This window comes from Panthera onca, chromosome A2 (genome assembly GCF_046562875.1).
Source record: "Panthera onca isolate mPanOnc1 chromosome A2, mPanOnc1 haplotype 2, whole genome shotgun sequence".
Classification (NCBI taxonomy): domain Eukaryota; kingdom Metazoa; phylum Chordata; class Mammalia; order Carnivora; family Felidae; genus Panthera; species Panthera onca.
In genome coordinates this window covers 10,949,547-10,969,821 of record NC_138340.1, presented here as the reverse complement: position 1 = coordinate 10,969,821, position 20,275 = coordinate 10,949,547, and the positions used below count along the sequence as shown (strand labels likewise).

Below are 20,275 nucleotides of genomic sequence, written 5' to 3'. Positions count from 1 at the left end.
ATGCAGGAAAGATATTCTTAGTAAAACAGTAAAATGCATGACCTCTGCTGGGGAGTGTGGAGAATGAGACCAAAACACCTAATCTGAGGTGAAACAGGAGGGAATCTCTTCAAAAGGACAATCCTTTGGGGACAAAAGGGACAAGATACCGAAATGAACTTCTTGACTGCACAATATAAATGGTAGCATTTCAACTATGTGAGTAAACTGTTCATGTGAAAATTAGTGATGTCCTTTGCCTCTTTCTGGGGCTCAGTGCAACCTCATGGAACCAGGAAATATTACACGGATATCAAAATTTCTTCTCCTGGGATTTTCAGAGAGACCAGAACTGCAGCCCCTCGTATTTGGGCTTTTCCTCTCCATGTACCTGATCACTGTGTTTGGAAACCTGCTCATCCTCCTGGCCGTCAGCTCTGACTCCCACCTCCACTCCCCCATGTACTTCTTCCTGGCCAACCTGTCCTTTGTAGACATCTGCTTCACCTCCACCACCGTCCCGAAGATGCTCTGGAACCTCCAGACTCAGAGCAAAGTCATAACCTATGCAGGCTGCATCACACAAATGAACTTTTTCATAACCTTTGCAGGGATGGATGACTTTCTCCTGAGTGTCATGGCCTATGACAGGTTTGTGGCCATCTGTCACACACTGCAATACACGGTCATCATGAACCCCCGGCTCTGTGGACTCCTGGTTCTGGTGTCCTGGATCATATGTGTCCTGCATTCCTTGGTACACACCTTGATGGTGTTGGGGCTGTCCTTCTGTACAGAGGTAGAGATCCCCCACTTTTTCTGTGAACTCAATCAGATGATCCAACTTGCCTGTTCTGACACCTTTCTTAATAACGTGGTGATGTACCTTGCAGCTATGCTTCTGGGTGGTGGTCTTCTTGTTTGGATCCTTTACTCTTATTCTAAGATAGTTTCCTCCATATGTGGGATCTCATCAGCTCAGGGCAAGTATAAAGCGTTTTCTACCTGTGCATCTCACCTGTCGGTTGTCTCCTTATTTTGTTGTGCAAGCCTAGGTGTGTACCTCAGCTCTGCTGCTACCCAGAGCTCACAGTCAAGTGCCACAGCCTCGGTGATGTACACGGTGGTCACGCCCATGCTGAACCCCTTCATCTACAGCCTGAGGAACAGAGACATAAAGAGTTCTCTGAAAGAATCCTTGGGATCCAGTGATATAAGAACCAATCATCCAAAGGCTGAAGACATGACCATGATTGAAGGGCTCAAATCCTCAGAGCCAGGAACTGCCAATCTTTGATCAGACTGTGAAAGTAGGATCTACTCCTTCTATTTCTTTCTTGGCATTTCCATTTGTTTGATCAACTTCTCTCTACATTTAAGGAATTCACTTCATTAAGCTTCTGCTGTGACTGAAATACAGACGGTTTCTCCGTTGTCTATTTGCAGGTGTCCCCAAAGTTTACCCCAACCTTGTGTCACAAATGCCTGAAATTTCTGTATCTCACATGGGACTAGTTGGATTTCTTAAAATTAATTACATCTCAAATGACTTATACCATGCCAGGTAAATTTCCCCTAGATTTCCTGAGATCATTATCATGAGTTATACGCTTCAGATGGAATAAAGCTACACTTGATCAGTAAGCCATTTCCATCATTTTACTGTCAAGGAGAATACAAAAGCACAGTTTCCACCTTGAGTCTCAGTCTTTTCCTTCGCTTCCTTTAGGACTCCACCTGATGATGTGGACTCTAACATTGTTCCGTTTAAACCTCAGGCTTTTAACACCCCGCTCTGGCTAGGAATGCCCAAGGACTCACCTGCGCCCATGTGCTTTCCACACTCCCACAGACCTTTCCCTGACCACAGCCTATGCCTTGGCTGCACCAGCCCTTGGGTTCTTATTGTGATTGCAGGACACACGTCAGCCACATCTATCGGAGAACTCTAATAACCCCAGGTTTATTACTCATGTATGCTGGAGGGCACATGGGATGGTCAAAAGCCATTCTGGGAGGTGTCAGAAGGGGAGAGAGGGTCAAGAGGAAGAGAGAGAGAGAGGAAGCTGTTGAGGGATCTGGCTTTCTCAAAGACCACGGCCAGGGTGGGTAGCTGGTGTTGGGCTCACACGTTCTTGGAGAATTGTATTGAGTAGAATGTGTGGGCTGAAGAGGAAAAGCTGATTCACTCATGTGTCAGTCTCTAGTTCATAAAGGGCTTCCTGAAGCGGTGCTTCATGACTGGGGGTAGCCGAGGGCTTATCTGGTGATTGTGGAACACATCTGATGATATGTTTATTCAACATGGTTGTGTTCGAAATGGACCCGGGGATAATAAGTGATTTCAGTCACTTGCGCTAAACATGCCCTTATGTTTGTAAGCGGTCTCTTGGTTGTATTCTGTTACTCAGCTCTGGGTCCAGAATTCCTACCATAGTCACTGGGAAAACCTGATTAGCTAATCTAGATCTCCCAGTGGAGTGTACTTGGAAAGGCAAATTTGAATAAACAGTTCGACCTGATAAGTTCTCCGTATCGGCCTGACTGTAAATATGAGGAGGCAAACATTCGAAACACTCATTTCGTGACACACAAAATATTTCTCTCATTTTTTAAAAAAATCACAGTTCGTGCTATGCACCTATTTATTAAAGCATGGAAGATGGTGTTCACCACTGAGGGAGTTTGTTCATCGAGGCGCAGGATTGCTTAGTGTCTTCTAAGTTTTATCCCTGAATTATCTTCCTGTTTCTGCATGAAAACTTCTAATGTGATCTGCTCATATGATTCTTTGCATTGTTACACGAAATAGCTTCCTTTTCCTGATATATGTCACAAATCCCATGGGATGGCGAATGCACAGTATCAGCACCATCTATATAATACATCCTTTCTGCTCTGAAATCTCTTCCACCTGCTTGACCAGAAGACGGTTCACCCAAGAACTGCATGTCCTGCTGGGGTGTGGTTCAGTGTCCCCAGTTCTTCCACACAAATGGGCACGTCCTTCAAATCGCCCAAGCTGACGAGCAGCCCTGTTCATTCTGCTGCATAAATCCCTCTTTGTTCTAAAAAAAATAATAACATGTTAAAGGAACTGGAGATTAGGATGTGGGCATATCTGATGGTGCCTTATTCTCCTTAGCGTAAAGGCTTGTTCATCAGGGTATTATTTTGGTCACTTATAAAAGCAATAAACACAGATTTCACACAGCCTGAAGAATGAGCGAATACACGATTCTTTCACAATTACAGGCACGCAAAGACAAGATTTGGTGCAGAAGCCTTCATGCTACCCACACTTATCTCTAACACAGGATCATCTTCTTGCTAATCAAACAGTGGTCCGCAGACTCAGACCTGCACTCCGGCTCACCCAGGAGCTTGGAGAAATGCAGAATCTCTAAGATTTTGCACTGGTAGTGGGATCCGTGTGGATTCATGGGCACAGTGAGGTTGGAGACATGCTGGTCCAGCTGGGTTTCTCACCGTTTATGGTGGACATTGGCGGCAGGATAACAGGAATTTGGGGGTGCTTTCCTGGGGACTGTAGGTGTTTGGCAGCTTCCCTTCAGACTTTGACAGACGTCCCAGGGGAAAATTCACTTCTGGCTGAGAACCACGGCCACAGAGTTTGAGAACCAGAAGCATCCTGACAGAGTCAAACTCAAGGGACACCACATACTCAGATATTCAATTTGGACAGATACTAGACATCATCAAGCACCGTTTATACATCGTAAATTGTAGTTCATAATCTCAGGGATAAGATTTTGTAAAGATTAAATCCAAACTCCCTGTGAGATGTTAAGCTCACATTATAGTACATAACTAGATCTTAATACATCTGTTATATTTAAGGACGATTTTATAACAAGGGACCAAATGACAGCTTTTAATGTCTTATAAAACAAGTGACAAAAAGTGTCTTGAAGCCAATCTCTGTGGCACCCAAGTTTTATTATCAGAAGAAGTCATTTCTCTGCTTTATTATTTTTTCTTTTTTTTAATATATGAAATTTATTGTCAAAATGGTTTCCATACAACACCCAGTGCTCATACCAGCAAGTGCCTTCTTCAATGTGCATCCCCCTCTCTCCCCTCTCCCCCCCCCCACCTACCCTCAGTTTGTTCTCAGTCCTCAAGAGTCTCTTATGGTTTGCCTCCCTCCCTGTAACTCTCTTTTCCCCTTCCCCTCCCCCATGCTCTTCTCTTAAGTTTCTCAAGATCCACCTATGAGTGAAAACATACGGTATCTGTCTCTGCCTGACTTCTTTCACTTAGCATAACACTCTCTAGTTCCATCAAGTTGCTGCAAATGGCAGGATTTCATTCCTTCTCATTGCCAAGTAGGATTCCATTGTGTATATAAACCACAACTTCTGTATCCATTTGTCAGTTGATGGACATTTAGGCTCTTTACATAATTTGGCTGTTGCTGAAAGCGCTGCTCTAAACATTGGGATGCACGTGCCCCTGTGCATCAGCACTCCCGTGTCCTTGGGTAGATTCCTAGTGGCGTTGTTCAGAACAACAGTAGACATTGGGTCGCCTCATGGGCTCAGTGGGTTCATCTTCCATGTCTTGATTGTGGCTTAGGACATGACCCCATGGTCTGGAACTGAGCCCCCAGATTGCTTCTGCAGTGAGCATGGAGACTGCTTGGGATTCTCTCTCTCCCTCTTTCTCTGCCTCTCTCTCTTAAAATAAATAAATAAACATTAAAAAAGCTTCTCTCTGTCCTTCTCTCCCACCTTCCTCTCCCCCACTCATGCTCTCTCTCTCCCTCTCTCTCAAAAACAAACAAAGAGACAGACACACAGCACTAGAAATGCTACAGCTGGGTCCCTAGGATAGGCAATGCTTGGAAGGCAAAGAGGACTAATCCCGGAGGGTTCCTTGGTCTTAGACTTGGAAAGTGTGTCTCGGCTGAGATAAGGTGCCAGATGATTTACACATCAGGAAGGGGACAAGTTCAGGGAAAAGGGGAGGAAAAAAAGAACCGCATTCACTTGGTCTCTGACCTAGTCTTTTGGGAACTGAGATTCATTAGGAAAAAATACTTGTGTCCAGAGCAGTTTTCCACTTGGGAATATGAGATCAGAGGCTGGGGTACCAAGAGGGAAATGAGCTAATGAGCGGATACAGGGAGCTGTAAATACTCTCTGGTCTCCTGTCAGCCTGTGTGAACTTGGATGGGAAGGGACAAGGTCTCCCTCTGTTCTTCCAGGCCCTAATTATGGCTGGGGGCCCATGCTTTATTCCGTCCTGCTGTCTCAGCTGAGAACAGAGCATTAGTCCCTACTATCTGCAGTCCAGGGAGGCATTCAGACTTGTCACAAGGAGACCTTGTCAGACGCCCCAGCCAGGTGAGCCCAACGGCCCGGTGTGCCGTGGATGAGAGGGTCAGAAGAATGGAAGCCAAGTTCATTAACCTGTCTTGGCCTGAGAGCCCATTCAACTTAGTGCAGGAGGGGTGATCGCTGTGTTCATTTGTTTGTTTGATTAAGTGATGTATTTATTCAGTGGCTGTGTCAATTTCACAGAGGGATGCTCACACTTTCATTGATCTTCCATATTCTATTCTTTTAACTTACTATTAAGGCAATGACAGTTTATTTTACCTCCCAGTGTCTCAGGAACCACACACGTTTATTAGATAATTGCTCTGACTCATCCATTTCATTCACTGCCCCCCCCCCCCGACTCTCTGCCTCGCTGTCTGTTGAACAGACTGTTTTATGTTTGTGTAAATCACAGCAGAAACTTGCCATTCCAATATGGAGCCTCAAATTCATTTGTCCATGGGAGGCTTAAGTACTGGTATTTCTGGGAACCATTTCTATACTTTGCAAGGAAAAGATGTCTGATCTGGCCTCCTTGGGTTGTGTCCATTCCCAGCATAACTGGGATGGTGAGGTCTGTAAAGACAGGGAAATACACAACCCAGGAGGCCATGGTGTCTTGTGACTGGTGAAGGGTGAGCAGTCCTCAAAAAGTTAGAGAGGGAGGGAGCCAAACCAGAAGAGACTCTTAAAAACTGAGAACAATCTGAGGGTTGATGGGGGCGGGAGGAGGGAGAGGTTGGGTGATGGGTATTGAGGAGAACACCTGTGGGGATGAGCACTGCGTGTTGTATGGAAACCAATTTGACAATGAATTTCATATTTAAAAAAAAGGGGGGCCAGGACTCAGAAATCCCAAGATGACGCAATACAGGGGCCAGAACTCAGTCAAGAGAAGGCACCAAGAAGGGGATCTGTGGCAACTCATGGGATGCCTTGAGACCATGATGTATACAGAGGGAGACGTAGTGTGGGCAAGGACGGCCCTGTGCCTTGAGATGACAGTTGTAGCAGAGAGGCCACTTTTCTCCCCACATGTGTGACAGTGTCTGTCATCAGTCTCCATCAGGCTCATTGCCCTTGCAGCACTGGCTTTGCTTTTTGCCTTGAACTTCTGAAACAATACTTTCCTTGGGGCCTTTGTACTGGCCATTCCCTCTGCCAGGTAGAACTTCCCACATAATCCTTTCTGTCTTATATGAGTTCTGTTTTCCAATGTCACCTCGTTTGCAGAATTTGCCTAAATACCCACCAAAATAGAATGCCCTATTGGCTCCCTCCTTTATTCCTGCTTTTCTTTTCTTCACAGCAGCCCTCACCATCTGAAAAGTTATAGAATTCTCTTGTTTGCTTATATATTTTTTCTCCATGATTCTAGGGATTTGCGTTCTTCACCACACCCTATACTCATTGCCTGAAACATGGTCAACACTCAGTTTATATTCTTGAATACTCTAGAATTTCTCAGTGAAATTATAAAATATGTCGTTACTTACAGAAGAAGCTTTTTGACAAAAAAAAAAAAACCCTACATCAATGTGGCAGAAGGAATCCCTTAATGGGGGCCATATCTATACACAACATATTTAAATGAATATCTGGGGGCGCCTGGGTGGTTCAGTCGTAGAAGCGAACAACTCTTGATTTCGGCTCAGGTCTCCACCATAAGCCAACATTTTGGAGATCCAAGGGATCTAATCCAGACTGATTGCTTAGTCCTCGATTTTGGGGAAATGTTAAAATCAGGGTTGGGATTAGGTGCTGGGATATTTGAACCTTGGGAGCGACAGAACTCACAAGGTAGGAGTAATCAACACAGGGGTCACGCAGTTATGACCTGGTCTATTGGGAACACAGAAACTCCAGGAAATCTTTGTGTCCAGACCAGTGTCCCCCAGGGAAATCATGTGCTGCAGGTTGGACAAGCAGGAGGGAAACATGCCTCATGAACAGACAAAGGAAACTATAAATGTCTCCTCTGTGCAGTCCCTCCCCCTGTGCCACCGGGGGCGATGGGACCTGATTGTTGCTTCTAGAGTCCGAAGCTTGGCTGGATGACTCATGCTAGCCTCCTTCCCACCATCTTCTGCAGGGAGAGGGTTTAGTTGCCACCGATAGCCATCCAGGAGGAATTCAGACAGCCACATGGACACCTCTCCCTCAGAGCTCCCAGCCACGTGATTCCGGGTGCCCAGCAGGTCCAGCAGGAAAGGGTCAGAGAGAATCAATGCCAGGTGCATTCACTTGAGGTCACCACACAGCCACCAGCCTAGCCCAGAACCTGGAGATCTCTATGGTCATGTGCTTGGCTGACCATGCCTTCCTGAAAACCACAGTGGACAAGGTCAGAGAAGGTCCTGTTCCTTTGATACTTGCCTTATATGGCAGAGTCATAGTAGAATGAATTAAGTGTGTGGTGTAAGAGCCTCAGGCAGAAATCTTATGAAGACGGTGATTCAGAGCCTAGACTGACTGTCACGGTGGGTGCAGAATTCTGTAGAGCAAGGTCTGAACAAATCTTTGGGTGTTGTGCAAACCGGAAACAGGACCAGAGTGTGCCCACTACCCTTGTCAAGAAAGAGGTCACAACGCAAAGGCCAGGAAAAACAAAGAAAAGATGCCACATTTGAAAAGTGAAAGGGACTTATCCACCTTCCCTAAGATCACAGGACATCCAATGGGTCAAAGAAATATGAACCAGGCACAGAAAAAAAACCCAAGTCTCCTACTGCTTCATTATAACCTGCCCAACTTTTGCTGTGCTTTGCATATTTCCCGTGCCGAAGGGTTGATTTATTCCCTTAGCACACTTTTCTCTTGGAGCATTCAGTCTGTAAGGCGATCCACATGCTGAACAACCCACTAATTTCGTCTTCTGACCACATTTAATTTTGCTCCTTATTATTTTTGCTGGGCATCAAGGAGGTAACAAGAGTTGGAATGTTGTCAGACCTCAGGATGCTCTTTCTTCTTCACGGCCCCTCAGGTTTCAGTGACCATATGAACCATGAAATCTTTTGTGCCACTTCAATTTCATTTCACTCTCTTGCCTCTCTCTCTCTCTCTCTCTCTCTCTCTCTGTGTGTGTGTATGTGTGTGTGTGTGTCTTGTCTTGTGGCGGGGGATCCGTTTCCAGAGCAGGGGTGCCTTAGCTAATATATTCTAAGTTGACTCTAATAATACAGAAGCCAGCACTCAATCAGCACAGGGTATTCAGGAGGGCTTCTTGTCAATGTACAGGAGGCTTTCCAGATAGATTCTAAAATATAAGCAGTATATAGTGTGGGTGAGGGACTCCTTTCCCTCTAAAGGGAACCGGTAATGAGGCCACCCATTTCTTTGAAATTACCTGACACCATCTCTGATTTCTCTCCTGTTTACTCCTCTTCACACAACGCTTCCTATTTTGGACCCCAATAGCTCCAAGTAGTATGATCCTCAGGGTCTTAGCAGAGGCCATTCCCTCAGCCAGCACACACTTCCCCAGAACTGCTTGCAGATCCTGCCCTCCTTTCACTGAAGTCTCTGTCAAATGTCACCTGTTATGGGTCTTGACCAAACACCAATTACAGAACATCACTCGTATCCACACTCTCCTTTATATCTACTTTTGTTCTCTTCATAGCAGTTTGACACCCTCTAATGTCTTATTAGTATTTTTATTTGTTTCTATTCATTCTCCATCATTGGATGATACTTGAGTTTGGTTTTCCAGTATCCCATGCTCATTGCCTACACAATGCCTGGAATATGTTTCACAATCAGCACATATTCCTCCCATGAAGGAAAGATATTCTTAGTAAAACAGTAAAATGCATGACCTCTGCTGGGGAGTGTGGAGAATGAGACCAAAACACCTAATCTGAGGTGAAACAGGAGAGAATCTCTTCAAAAGGACAATCCTTTGGGGACAAAAGGGACAAGATACCGAAATGAACTTCTTGACTGCACAATATAAATGGTAGCATTTCAACTATGTGAGTAAACTGTTCATGTGAAAATTAGTGATGTCCTTTGCCTCTTTCTAGGGTCAGTGCAACCTCATGGAACCAGGAAATATTACACAATTATCAAAATTTCTTCTCTTGGGATTTTCGGAGAGACCAGAACTGCAGCCCCTCATATTTGGGCTTTTCCTCTGCATGTACCTGATCAATGTGTTTGGCAACCTGCTCATCATCTTGGCTGTCAGCTCTGACTCCCACCTCCACACCCCCATGTACTTCTTCCTGGCCAACCTGTCCTTTATAGACTTCTGCTTCACCTCCACCACCGTCCCGAAGATGCTCTGGAACATCCAGACCCAGACCAAAGTCATAACCTATGCAGGCTGCATCACACAAATGAACTTTTTCATAACCTTTGCAGGGATGGACGACTTTCTCCTGAGTGTGATGGCCTATGACAGGTTTGTGGCCATCTGTCACCCTCTGCAATACATGGTCATCATGAACCCCCGGCTCTGTGGACTCCTGGTTCTGGTGTCCTGGATCATATGTGTCCTGCATTCCTTGGTACACACCTTGATGGTGTTGGGGCTGTCCTTCTGTACAGAGGTAGAGATCCCCCACTTTTTCTGTGAACTCAATCAGATGATCCAACTTGCCTGTTCTGACACCTTTCTTAATAACGTGGTGATGCACCTTGCAGCTATGCTGCTGGGTGGAGGTCCCCTTGCTGGGATCCTTTACTCTTATTCTAAGATAGTTTCCTCCATATGTGGGATCTCATCAGCTCAGGGCAAGTATAAAGCGTTTTCTACCTGTGCATCTCACCTGTCAGTTGTCTCCTTATTTTATTGTGCAAGCCTAGGAGTGTACCTCAGCTCTGCTGTTACCCAGAGCTCCCACTCAAGTGCCACAGCCTCGGTGATGTACACGGTTGTCACGCCCATGCTGAACCCCTTCATCTACAGCCTGAGGAACAGAGACATAAAAAGGGCTCTGAAAAGAATCGTTGGGATCCAGTATTATAAGAACCAATCATCCAAAGGCTGAAGGCATGCCCATGATTGAAGGATTCAAATCGTCAGAGCCAAGAACTGCCAATCTTTGATCAGACTGTGGAAGTAGAATCTACTCCTTCTGTTTATTTCTTGGCATTTCCATTTGTTTGATCAACTTCTCTCTACATTTAAGGAACTCACTTCATTAAGCTTCTGCTCTGACTGAAATACAGACGGTTTCTTTTGTCTATTTTCAGACGTCCCCAAAGATTACCCCAATCTTGGGTCAAATGCCTGAAATCTCTGTATCTCACATGGGACTAGTTGGATTTCTTAAAATTATTTACATCTCAAATGACTTATACCATGTCGGGTAAATTTCCACTAGATTTCCTGAGATCATTATCATGAATTATATGCTTCATACGGAATAAAGCTATACTTGATCAGTAAGCCATTTCCATCATTTTACTGTCAAGGAGAATACAAAAGCACAGTTTCCACCTTGAGTCTCAGTCTTTTCCTTCGCTTCCTTTAGGACTCCACCTGATGATGTGGACTCTAACATTGTTCCGTTTAAGCCTCAAGCTATTGATACCCCGCTCTGGCTAGGAATGCCCAAGGACTCACCTGCGCCCATGTGCTTTCCACACTCCCACAGACCTTTCCCGGACCACAGCCTATGCCTTGGCTGCACCAGCCCTTGGGTTCTTATTGTGATTGCAGGACACACGTCAGCAACATCTATCAGAGAACTCTAATAACCCCAGGTTTATTACTCATGTACGCTGGAGGGCACATGGGATGGTCAAAAGCCATTCTGGGAGGTGTCAGAAGGGGAGAGAGGGTCAAGAGGAAGAGAGAGAGAGAGAGAGAGCCGCAGAGGAATCTGGCTTTCTCAAGGACCATGGCCAGGGTGGGTAGCTGGTGTTGGGTTCACACGTTCTTGGAGAATTGTACTGAATAGAATGTGTGTGCTGAAGGGGAAAACCTGATTCACTCATGTGGCAGTCTCTAGTTTATAAAGCACTTTCTGAAGAGGTACTTCATGACTGGGTGTAGCTGAGGGCTTATCTGGTGATTGTGGAACACATCTGACGATATGTTTATTCAACATGGTTGTGTTCAAAACGGACCCAGGGAAAATATGTCATTTCAGTCCCTTGGGTTAAACATGCCCTTATGCTTTGTCAGTGGTCTCTTGGTTTTATTCTGTTACTCAGCTCAGGGTCCAGAAATACTACCATAGTCACTGGGAAAACCCAATTAGCTAATCTAGATCTCCTAGTGGAGTGTACTTTGAAAGGCAAATTTGAATACATAGATCGACTTGATATGTTCTTCGTATCGGCCTGACCATAAATATGAGGAGGCAAACTTTGAAACACTCATTTTGTGACACACAAAATATTTCTCTCATTTTTTAAAAAATCACAGTTCGTGCTATGCACCTATTTATTAAAGCATGGAAGATGGTGTTCACCACTGAGGGAGTTTGTTCATCGAGGCGCAGGATTGCTTAGTGTCTTCTACATTTTATCACTGAATTATTTTCCTGTTTCTGCTTGAAAACTTCTAATGCGATCCGCTTATGTAATTCTTTCCGTTGTTACACGAAATAGCTTCCTTTTCCTGATATATGTCACAAGTCCCACGGGATGGCGAATGCACAGTATCAGCAACATGTATGTAATACGTCCTTTCTGCTCTGAAATGTCTTCCACCTGCTTGACCAGAGGACGCTTCACCCAAGAACTGCATGTCCTGCCAGTCATGTGGGTCAGGGTTACCAGTTCTTCTGCACAAATGGGTATGTCCTTCAGAGTCTCTAGGCTGATGAGTAACCCTATTCAATCTGCTGCATAAATCCTTCTTTGGTCTAAAAAAAAATAATAACATGTGAAAGGGACTGGAGATTAGGATGTGAGCATATCTGATAGTGCCTTAATCTTACTCTAAAGGGTATTATTAATAATACCCTAATACCCTGATTAATAATCAGGGTATTATTTTGGTCACTTATAAAAACAATAAACACAGATTTCACACAGCCTGAAGAATGAGCGAATACACGATCCTTTCATAATTACAGGCACACAAGGACAAGATTTGGTGCAGAAGCCTTCACGCTACCTACTCTTATCTCTAACACAGGATCATCTTCTTGCTAATCAAACAGTGGTCCGCAGACTCAGACCTGCACTTCAGCTCACGCAGGAGCTTGGAGAAATGCAGAATCTCTAAGATTTTGCACTGGTAGTGGGATCCGTGCGGATTCACGGGCACAGTGAAGTTGGAGACATGCTGGTCTAGGTGTGTTTCTCACGGTTTATGGTGAGACATTGGTGGCAGGATAACAATATTTTGGGGGTGCTTTCCTGTCACGACCGGCACAACAAACACCAAGGTCAGAGTCCTGAGGGTAGGGGAATGCAAGAAAAAAGAGAGAAGAGAAAGTTTGGGAACAGGAGGGTCCCCTGGGCTGATGGCCCAAGTGACGGCTTTATTGTTGCTGTACACAGTCTTTTATATCCAGACTCTTATGGGTCAGGCCATTCTAAGAATAAACAGGTTTCACATAATCACTGCCCACCAAAACATTTAGTTCTGTGTTTCTTGTGCATTTTCTAGACGGGTCACAACAAGACCTTGTTGATAAGATTGCTAGCAAAACACAATTCCCATGTTTGTTTCTATCTGACTCGGGTAGAAAAAGGGAGGTAGCATTACTGCCAACACCTGCAGACCACAGGCTTCAGGAATTAACTTTCTCAGCCTTGACAAGGCTTTCGTATGCCCTTGAGAGTGGGGGAATGGGAGGGGGAACCACCGGGTTGGCTTGAGTCAACAGGGAACGTTGCTCGACCCGGTCTCAGCCTGGCACCGGGGCCCGGTCTCCCACATGAATGGGAGGGGGAAACATCGGGTTGGCTTGAGTCAACAGGGAACATTGCTCAACCCGGTCTCAGCCTGGCACCGGGGCCCGGCCCCCCACACTTTCCTGTGGACTGTAGGTGTTTGGCAGGTTCCCTTCAGACTTTGACAGATGTCCCAGGGGAAAATTCATTTCTGGCTGAGAACCACGACCCCAAGTTTGAGAACTGGAAGCATCCTGACAGACTCAAACTCAAGGGACACCATATACTCAGATATTAAATTTGGACAGATGACAAGACACGACCAAGCACCATTTATACATCATAAAATGTAGTTCATAATCTCAGGGATAAGATTTTATAAAGATTAAATCCAAACTCCCTGTGAGATGTTAAGTTCACATTGTAGTACATAACTAGAGCTTAATACATCTGTTATATTTAAGGAGCATTTTATAACAAGGGACCAAATGACAGCTTTTAATGTCTTATAAAACAAGTAACAGAAAAAGTGTCTTGAAGCCAATCTCTGTGGCACCCAAGTTTTATTATCAGAAGTCATTTCTCTGCTTTATTATTTTTTCTTTTTTTTAATATATGAAATTTATTGTCAAAGTGGTTTCCATACAACACCCAGTGCTCATCCCAACAAGTGCCCTCCTCCCTGCCCATCACCCACTTTCCCCTCTCCCCCACCCCCCACCTACCCTGGGTTTGTTCTCAGTCCTCAAGAGTCTCTTATGTTTGCCTCCCTCCCTCTAACTCTCGTTTCCCCTTCCCCTCCCCCATGCTCTTCTCTTAAGTTTCTCAAGATCCACCTATGAGTGAAAACATACGGTATCTGTCTCTGCCTGACTTCTTTCACTTAGCATAACACTCTCTAGTTCCATCACGTTGCTGCAAATGGCAGGATTTCATTCTTCCACATTGCCAAGTAGGATTCCATTGTGTATATAAACCACGACTTCTTGATCCTTTCATCAGTTGATGGACATTTGGGCTCTTTACATAATTTGGCTGTTGGTGAAAGTGCTGCTCGAAACATTGGGGTGCATGTGCCCCTGTGTGTCAGCACTCTTGTGTCCTTGGGTAGATTCCTAGCGGCGCTGTTGATAAGAACAGTAGACACTGGGTCGCCTCGTGGGCTTAGTGGGTTCATCTTCCGTGTCTTGATTGTGGCTTAGGACATGACCCCATGGTCTGGAACTGAGCCCCCAGATTGCTTCTGCAGTGAGCATGGAGACTGCTTGGGATTCTCTCTCTCCCTCTTTCTCTGCCTCTCTCTCTTAAAATAAATAAATAAACATTAAAAAAGCTTCTCTCTGTCCTTCTTTCCCATCTTCCTCTCCCCCACTCATGCTCTCTCTCTCCCTCTCTCTCAAAAACAAACAAAGAGACAGACAGACACACAGCACTAGAAATGCTACATCTGGGTCCCTAGGACAGGCAATGCTTGGAAGGCAATGAGGACTAATCCCGGAGGGTTCCTTGGTCTTAGACTTGGAAAGTGTGTATCGGCTGAGATAAGGTGCCACAAGATTTACACATCAGGAAGGGGACAAGTTCAGGGAAAAGGGGAGGAAAAAAAGAACTGCATTCACTTGGTCTCTGACCTAGTCTTTTGGGAACAGAGATTCATTAGGAAAAAGTACTTGTGTCCAGAGCAGTTTTCCACTTGGGAATATGAGATCAGAGGCTGGGGTACCAAGAGGGAAATGAGCTAATGAGCGGATACGGGGAGCTGTAAATACTCTCTGGTCGCCTGTCAGCCTGTGCGAACTTCGATGGGAAGGGACAAGGTCTCCCTTGTTCTTCCAGGCCCTAATTATGGCTGGGGGCCCATGCTTTACTCCATCCTGCTGTCTCAGCTGAGAACAGAGCTTTAGTCCCTACCATCTGCAGTCCAGGGAGGCATTCAGACTTGTCACAAGGAGACCTTGTCAGACACCCCAGCCAGGTGAGCCCAATGGCCCGGTGCACCATGGTTGACAGGGTCAGAAGAATGGAAGCCAAGTTCATTAACCTGTCTTCGCCTGAGAGCCAATTCAACTTAATGCAGGAGGGGTGATCACCATGTTCATTTGTTTGATTAAGTGATGTATTTATTCAGTGGCTGTGTCAGTTTCACAGAGTGGATGCTCACACTTTTGTTGATCTTCCATATTCTATTCCTTTAACTACTATTAAGGCAATGGCAGTTTATTTTACCACCCGGTGTATCAGGATCTTCTCAAGTTTCTTAGATAATTGCTCTGCCTCATCCGTTTCATTCACCACCACCCCACTCTCTGCCTCGCTGTCTGTTGAACAGACGTTTTTATGTTTGTGTAAATCACAGCAGAAACTTGCCATTCCAATATGGAGCCTCAAATTCATTTGTCCATGGGAGGCTTAAGAACTGGCATTTCTGGGAACCATTTCTATACTTTGCAGGTAAAAGGTCGCTGATCTGGCCTCACTGGATTATTTGTTTTTCGGGTGTGGAGTTTGGAGAGTTCTTTATAGATTTTGGATACTAGCCCTCTGTCCGATAAATCATTTGCAAGTATCTTTTCCCATTCTGTCAGTTGCCTTTTAGTTTTGTTGATTGTTCCCTTTGCAGCACAGAAGCTTTTTATCTTCATGAGCTCCCGATAGTTAATTTTTGCTTTTAATCCCCTTGCCTTTGGAGATAGAGACACAGAATCTGAAGCAGGCTCCAGGCTCCAAGATGTCAACACAGAGCCCAATACACAGATCCCAATGTGGGGCCCAAACTCATGAACCATGAGATTATGACCTGAGCTGAAGTTGGACACCCAACAAACTGAGCCACCCAAATGCCCCATCTACAAGGCATTTAACAAAGAGTTAGTATCTATTCTCTTCAACCTACTCCAAAATATTGAATAGGAAGGAAAGCTTCAAAATACATCAATCAGGCCAACATTACCCTGATGCTGGAACCAGACAACGACACCCCCAAAAGAGAAAACTATAGACCAGTATCCTTGATGAAGATAGATGCAAAAATCCTCAGGAAAATCCTAGCAAACCACACACGACAGTATATTAAAAAGATCATTCACCATGATCAGGTAGGATTTATTTCAGGGATACAAGGGTGTTTCAATATTTTGAAAATCAATGTTATACACATCAACAAAATGAAGGATAAAAATCATATGATCATCTCAATAGATGAAGAAAAATCATTTGACAAAATTCAACATTCATTCATGATAAAACCTCAGTAAAGTGGGGTTAGAGGCAACATATCTCCACATAATAAAGGCCACCTATGAAAATCCCATAGGTAGCATCATACTCAATGGTGAAAAGTGGAGAGCTTTTCCCCCAATGTCAGGAAGAAGAAAATATGTCCACTCACACTTATTCAACATAGTACTGGAGGTCCTAGCCACAGCAATCAGACAAGAAAAAGAAATAAGGGATATCCATATTGGTAAAGAAGTTAAACTGTCACTATTTGCAGATGACATGATACTATAAATGGTAAATCCAAAAGAATCTACCAAAACATTCCTAGAAGTATGGATAAAGAAGATGTGGTATATATACATACAATGGAATAATATTCAGTGATCAAAAAGAATGAAATCTTGCCATTTGAAAGAATGTGGATGGAACTAGAGTGTATTATGCTAAGCGAAATAAGTCAGTCAGAGAAAGACAAATATATCATTTCACTCATATGTGGAATTTAAGAAACAAAACAGAAGAACATAGGGGAAGTGAAGGAAAATAAGTTAATAACAGAAGGAGTAAAACCATAAGAGACTCTTGAATACAGAGAATAGGCTGGGGGTTCCTGGAGGGGAGGTGGATTGGAGGTTAGCTAAATGGGTGATGGGCATATATTTAAGGAGGGCACTTATTGGAATGAGCACTGAGTGTTCTATAGAAGTGATGAATCACTGGGTTCTACTCATGAAACTAATTCTACAGTGCATGTTAACTAACTTCATTTTACATACATACGTACATATGAAATTACTAGATGTATTACATTAATTCAGTAAAGTACAAGACACAAAATAAATACCCAGTAATCAGCAACGTTTCTGTACCTTAACAACGAAGCAGCTGAAAGAAAAACATTTAAAAACACCATTTACAATTGCACCAAATAGAATAAAATATTTAGGAATCAACTTAGCCAAAAAGTGAAAGACCTATGTTCCAAAAACTATAATACACTGGTGAAAGAAACTGAAGGTAACATAAATAAATGGAAAGATATTCCATGCTCATGGATTGGAAGAATTATTCTTGTGAAAATGTCCATATTATCCAAAGCAAAGCAATCGACAGATTCATTGCAATCTCTATCAAAATACCAACAGCAGTTTTCACAAAACTAGAGCAAATAATACTAAAATTTGTATGGAACTATAGAGGATCCTGCATAGCCAAAGCAATCCTGAGAAAAAAGAACAGACCTACGAGGTTTCAAGATATACTCCAAAGCTGTAGTAATCAAGACAGTATGCTTTTGGCACAGAAATAGACACATAGGTCAGTGGGACAGAATAAAGACCCCAGAAATAAAACATGACTAAATGGGTTTAATCTGTTACTTGGATGTAAATCTTTTAAAAAAATTTAAGAGGTGAGACTAAGGGGAAAAGACAGTCTTTTCTTTCTTTCTTTCTTTTCAATATATGAAGTTCATTGTCAAATTGGTTTCCATACAACACCAAGTGCTCATCCCAAAAAGTGCCCTCCTCAATACCCATCACCCACCCTCCCCTCGCTCCCACCCCACATCAACCCTCAGTTTGTTCTCAGTTTTTAAGAGTCTCTTATGCTTTGGCTCTCTTCCACTCTAACCTCTTTTTTTTCCTTCCCTTCCCCCATGGGTTTCTGTTAAGTTTCTCAGGATCCACATAAGAGTGAAACCATATGCTATCTGTGAAGACAGTCTTTTCAATAAATGGTGCTGGGAAAACTGGGCAGATACATGTAAAACAATGAAACAGGACCACTTTCTTACACCATACACAAAACCAAAAATGGATTAAAAACCTAAATGTGAGACATGAAACTGCCTGAAAAGAACACAGGCAGTAATTTCTCTGACATCAGCTATAGGAACATTTTTCTCGACCAGTCTCCTAAGGCTAGGGAAACAAAAGTAAAAATAAACTATTGGGATTCCATCAAAATTAAAAGCTTTTACACAGCAAAGGAAACAAGAAAACAAAACAAAACAAAACAAAACAAACCTGATCTATTGAATGGGAGAAGATGTTTGCAAATGATATATCTGATAAGGGGTTCATATCTAAAATACACAAAGAATTCATACAACTAAACAACAAAAAAACCCAAACAATCCACTTAAAAATTGGGCAGAGGTTCTGAATTGACGTCTCTAAAGAAGACATCCAGATGGCCAACAGACAAATGCAAAGATGTTCATCATCACTCATCATGAGGGAAATGTAAATCAAAACCACAATGAGATACCACCTCACACAGGTCAGAAGGGCTAAAATCAGAAACACAACAAACAAGTGCTGGTGATGAAGTGGGGAAAAAGGCACCTCACACACTGCTGGTGGGAATGCAGCCACCGTGGAAAGCAGTATGGAGGGCCCTCAAAACTTGGAAATAGAACGACAACATGATCCAATAAGTCCATTACTGTTTCCAAAGAAAACAAAAATGCTAAATTGAAAAGATATACGCACCCCTATGTTTATTGCAGTATTCTCTACAACAGACAAGATATGGAAGCAACCTAAGTGTCTATCGATAGAGGAATGCATAAGGAAAATGTGGCACACACACACACACACACACACGAATATTTATCTGATGTGTCATTCACAAACATCTTCTCCCATTCTGTAGGAAGCCTTTTAATTCTTTTGTTTTCTTCACTGTGCAGAAGCTTTTTACATTGGTGAGGTCCCAATAGTTCATGTTTGCTTTTGTTTCTCTTGCCTACGGCAACATGGGTAACAAGAAGTTGCCATATTTGAGGTCAAAGAGATAGCTGCCTGTGTTCTCCTCTAGGATTTGCGTGGTTTCCTATCTCACATGTAGGTCTTTCATCCATTTTGAATTCATTTCTGTGAATGGTGTATGGTGTAAGAGAGTGGTCCAGTCTCACTGGCATGTTGCTCTCCATTTTGCCAATACCATTGTTTAAGAAACTGTCTTTTTTCCATTGGACACTTTTTCCTTCTTTGTCGAAGATTGACCATATTGTTTTGGGTCCATTTCTGGGTTTTCTATTCTATTCCATTGTTCTATGGGTCCGTTTTTGTGTCAGTACCATACTGTCTTGATGACTACAGCTTCGTAATACACCTAGAATTACCAAATGTTTTATAAACGTCAACTTTTAACCTGTATTAAACATATGAAACTCCTAGATGATTTGTCAAAAGAATATAAAATCCAAGGTTTATTAAACCCATGGTTGTACAGCAAAGGAACACACTTTTTCTTGTTGAAGAAAGAATAGGTATTTTCTAGACTATCAGGATTTGTGTTCCCACCACAACTCAATGTTTCGGAGAGCCAAGGGGCATAGTCAAGACAGGTTCCTGAGTCCTAGATTTGGAAAAAGAAACTTTCACTCAGGTCTGTGAAAAGTTTCAATGTTAGACAAGCCAGGGAAGTTCGAGGAGGAGTAATAAAAATTGCATATGCCTGAATTCTAATCTGATCTCTTGGGAACAGGGAATCTACAGGAAAAAATTCCATTCTGCCCAGATAAGTTCCCATGGGGAGATGGGCTCAGGGGTTGGAGTAACAATGGGAAATGTGTCTAACGTTTCAGACACATTTTGCTGTGTCAGAGGCAGCCAACATAAGGAGCTGTAAATATCTCCTCGGCTGCAGATCCAGAACATGTTTAATCCGAAGCCGGAGGAGACATGGTTTTTGCATTTGGATTCTTAAGTCTGCTTTGGGGATCAATGCTTCACTCCTTCCTGTTCTGGGAATAGAGCTTGCTTTCCATCATCAACAAACAGGGAGGAATTCTGACTTCCACCTGGAGACCTTCCTCTCAGAGACCCCATCTAGGTGAGTCTCAGAGTTCAGCAGGTATTCCAGGGAAGGTTCTGAGAGAATGGAATCTGAAAGCTTTCCTCTGAGGTCACCTGACAGCC

At 43.6% G+C, this 20,275-nt stretch overlaps 2 protein-coding genes across 2 annotated transcripts; both read left to right on the top strand.

The window, feature by feature from the left end:
- Positions 1 to 265: 265 nt before the first annotated feature.
- On the top strand, positions 266 to 1,276 carry LOC144614146 (olfactory receptor 7A17-like). The gene has a single exon (XM_078436655.2). The coding sequence runs from the start codon at positions 266 to 268 to the stop codon at positions 1,274 to 1,276; it is 1,011 nt and encodes a 336-aa protein (XP_078292781.2).
- Positions 1,277 to 9,358: 8,082 nt separating this feature from the next.
- LOC144613893 (olfactory receptor 7A17-like) lies at positions 9,359 to 10,321 on the top strand. The gene has a single exon (XM_078435650.2). The coding sequence runs from the start codon at positions 9,368 to 9,370 to the stop codon at positions 10,319 to 10,321; it is 954 nt and encodes a 317-aa protein (XP_078291776.2). The 5' UTR covers positions 9,359 to 9,367.
- Positions 10,322 to 20,275: the final 9,954 nt, after the last annotated feature.

What these genes read in the sequence shown, in the direction of transcription:
- LOC144614146 (XM_078436655.2), top strand. Translation starts at nt 266, where the DNA reads ATGGAACCAGGAAATATTACACGGATATCAAAATTTCTTCTCCTGGGA.
- LOC144613893 (XM_078435650.2), top strand. Translation starts at nt 9,368, where the DNA reads ATGGAACCAGGAAATATTACACAATTATCAAAATTTCTTCTCTTGGGA.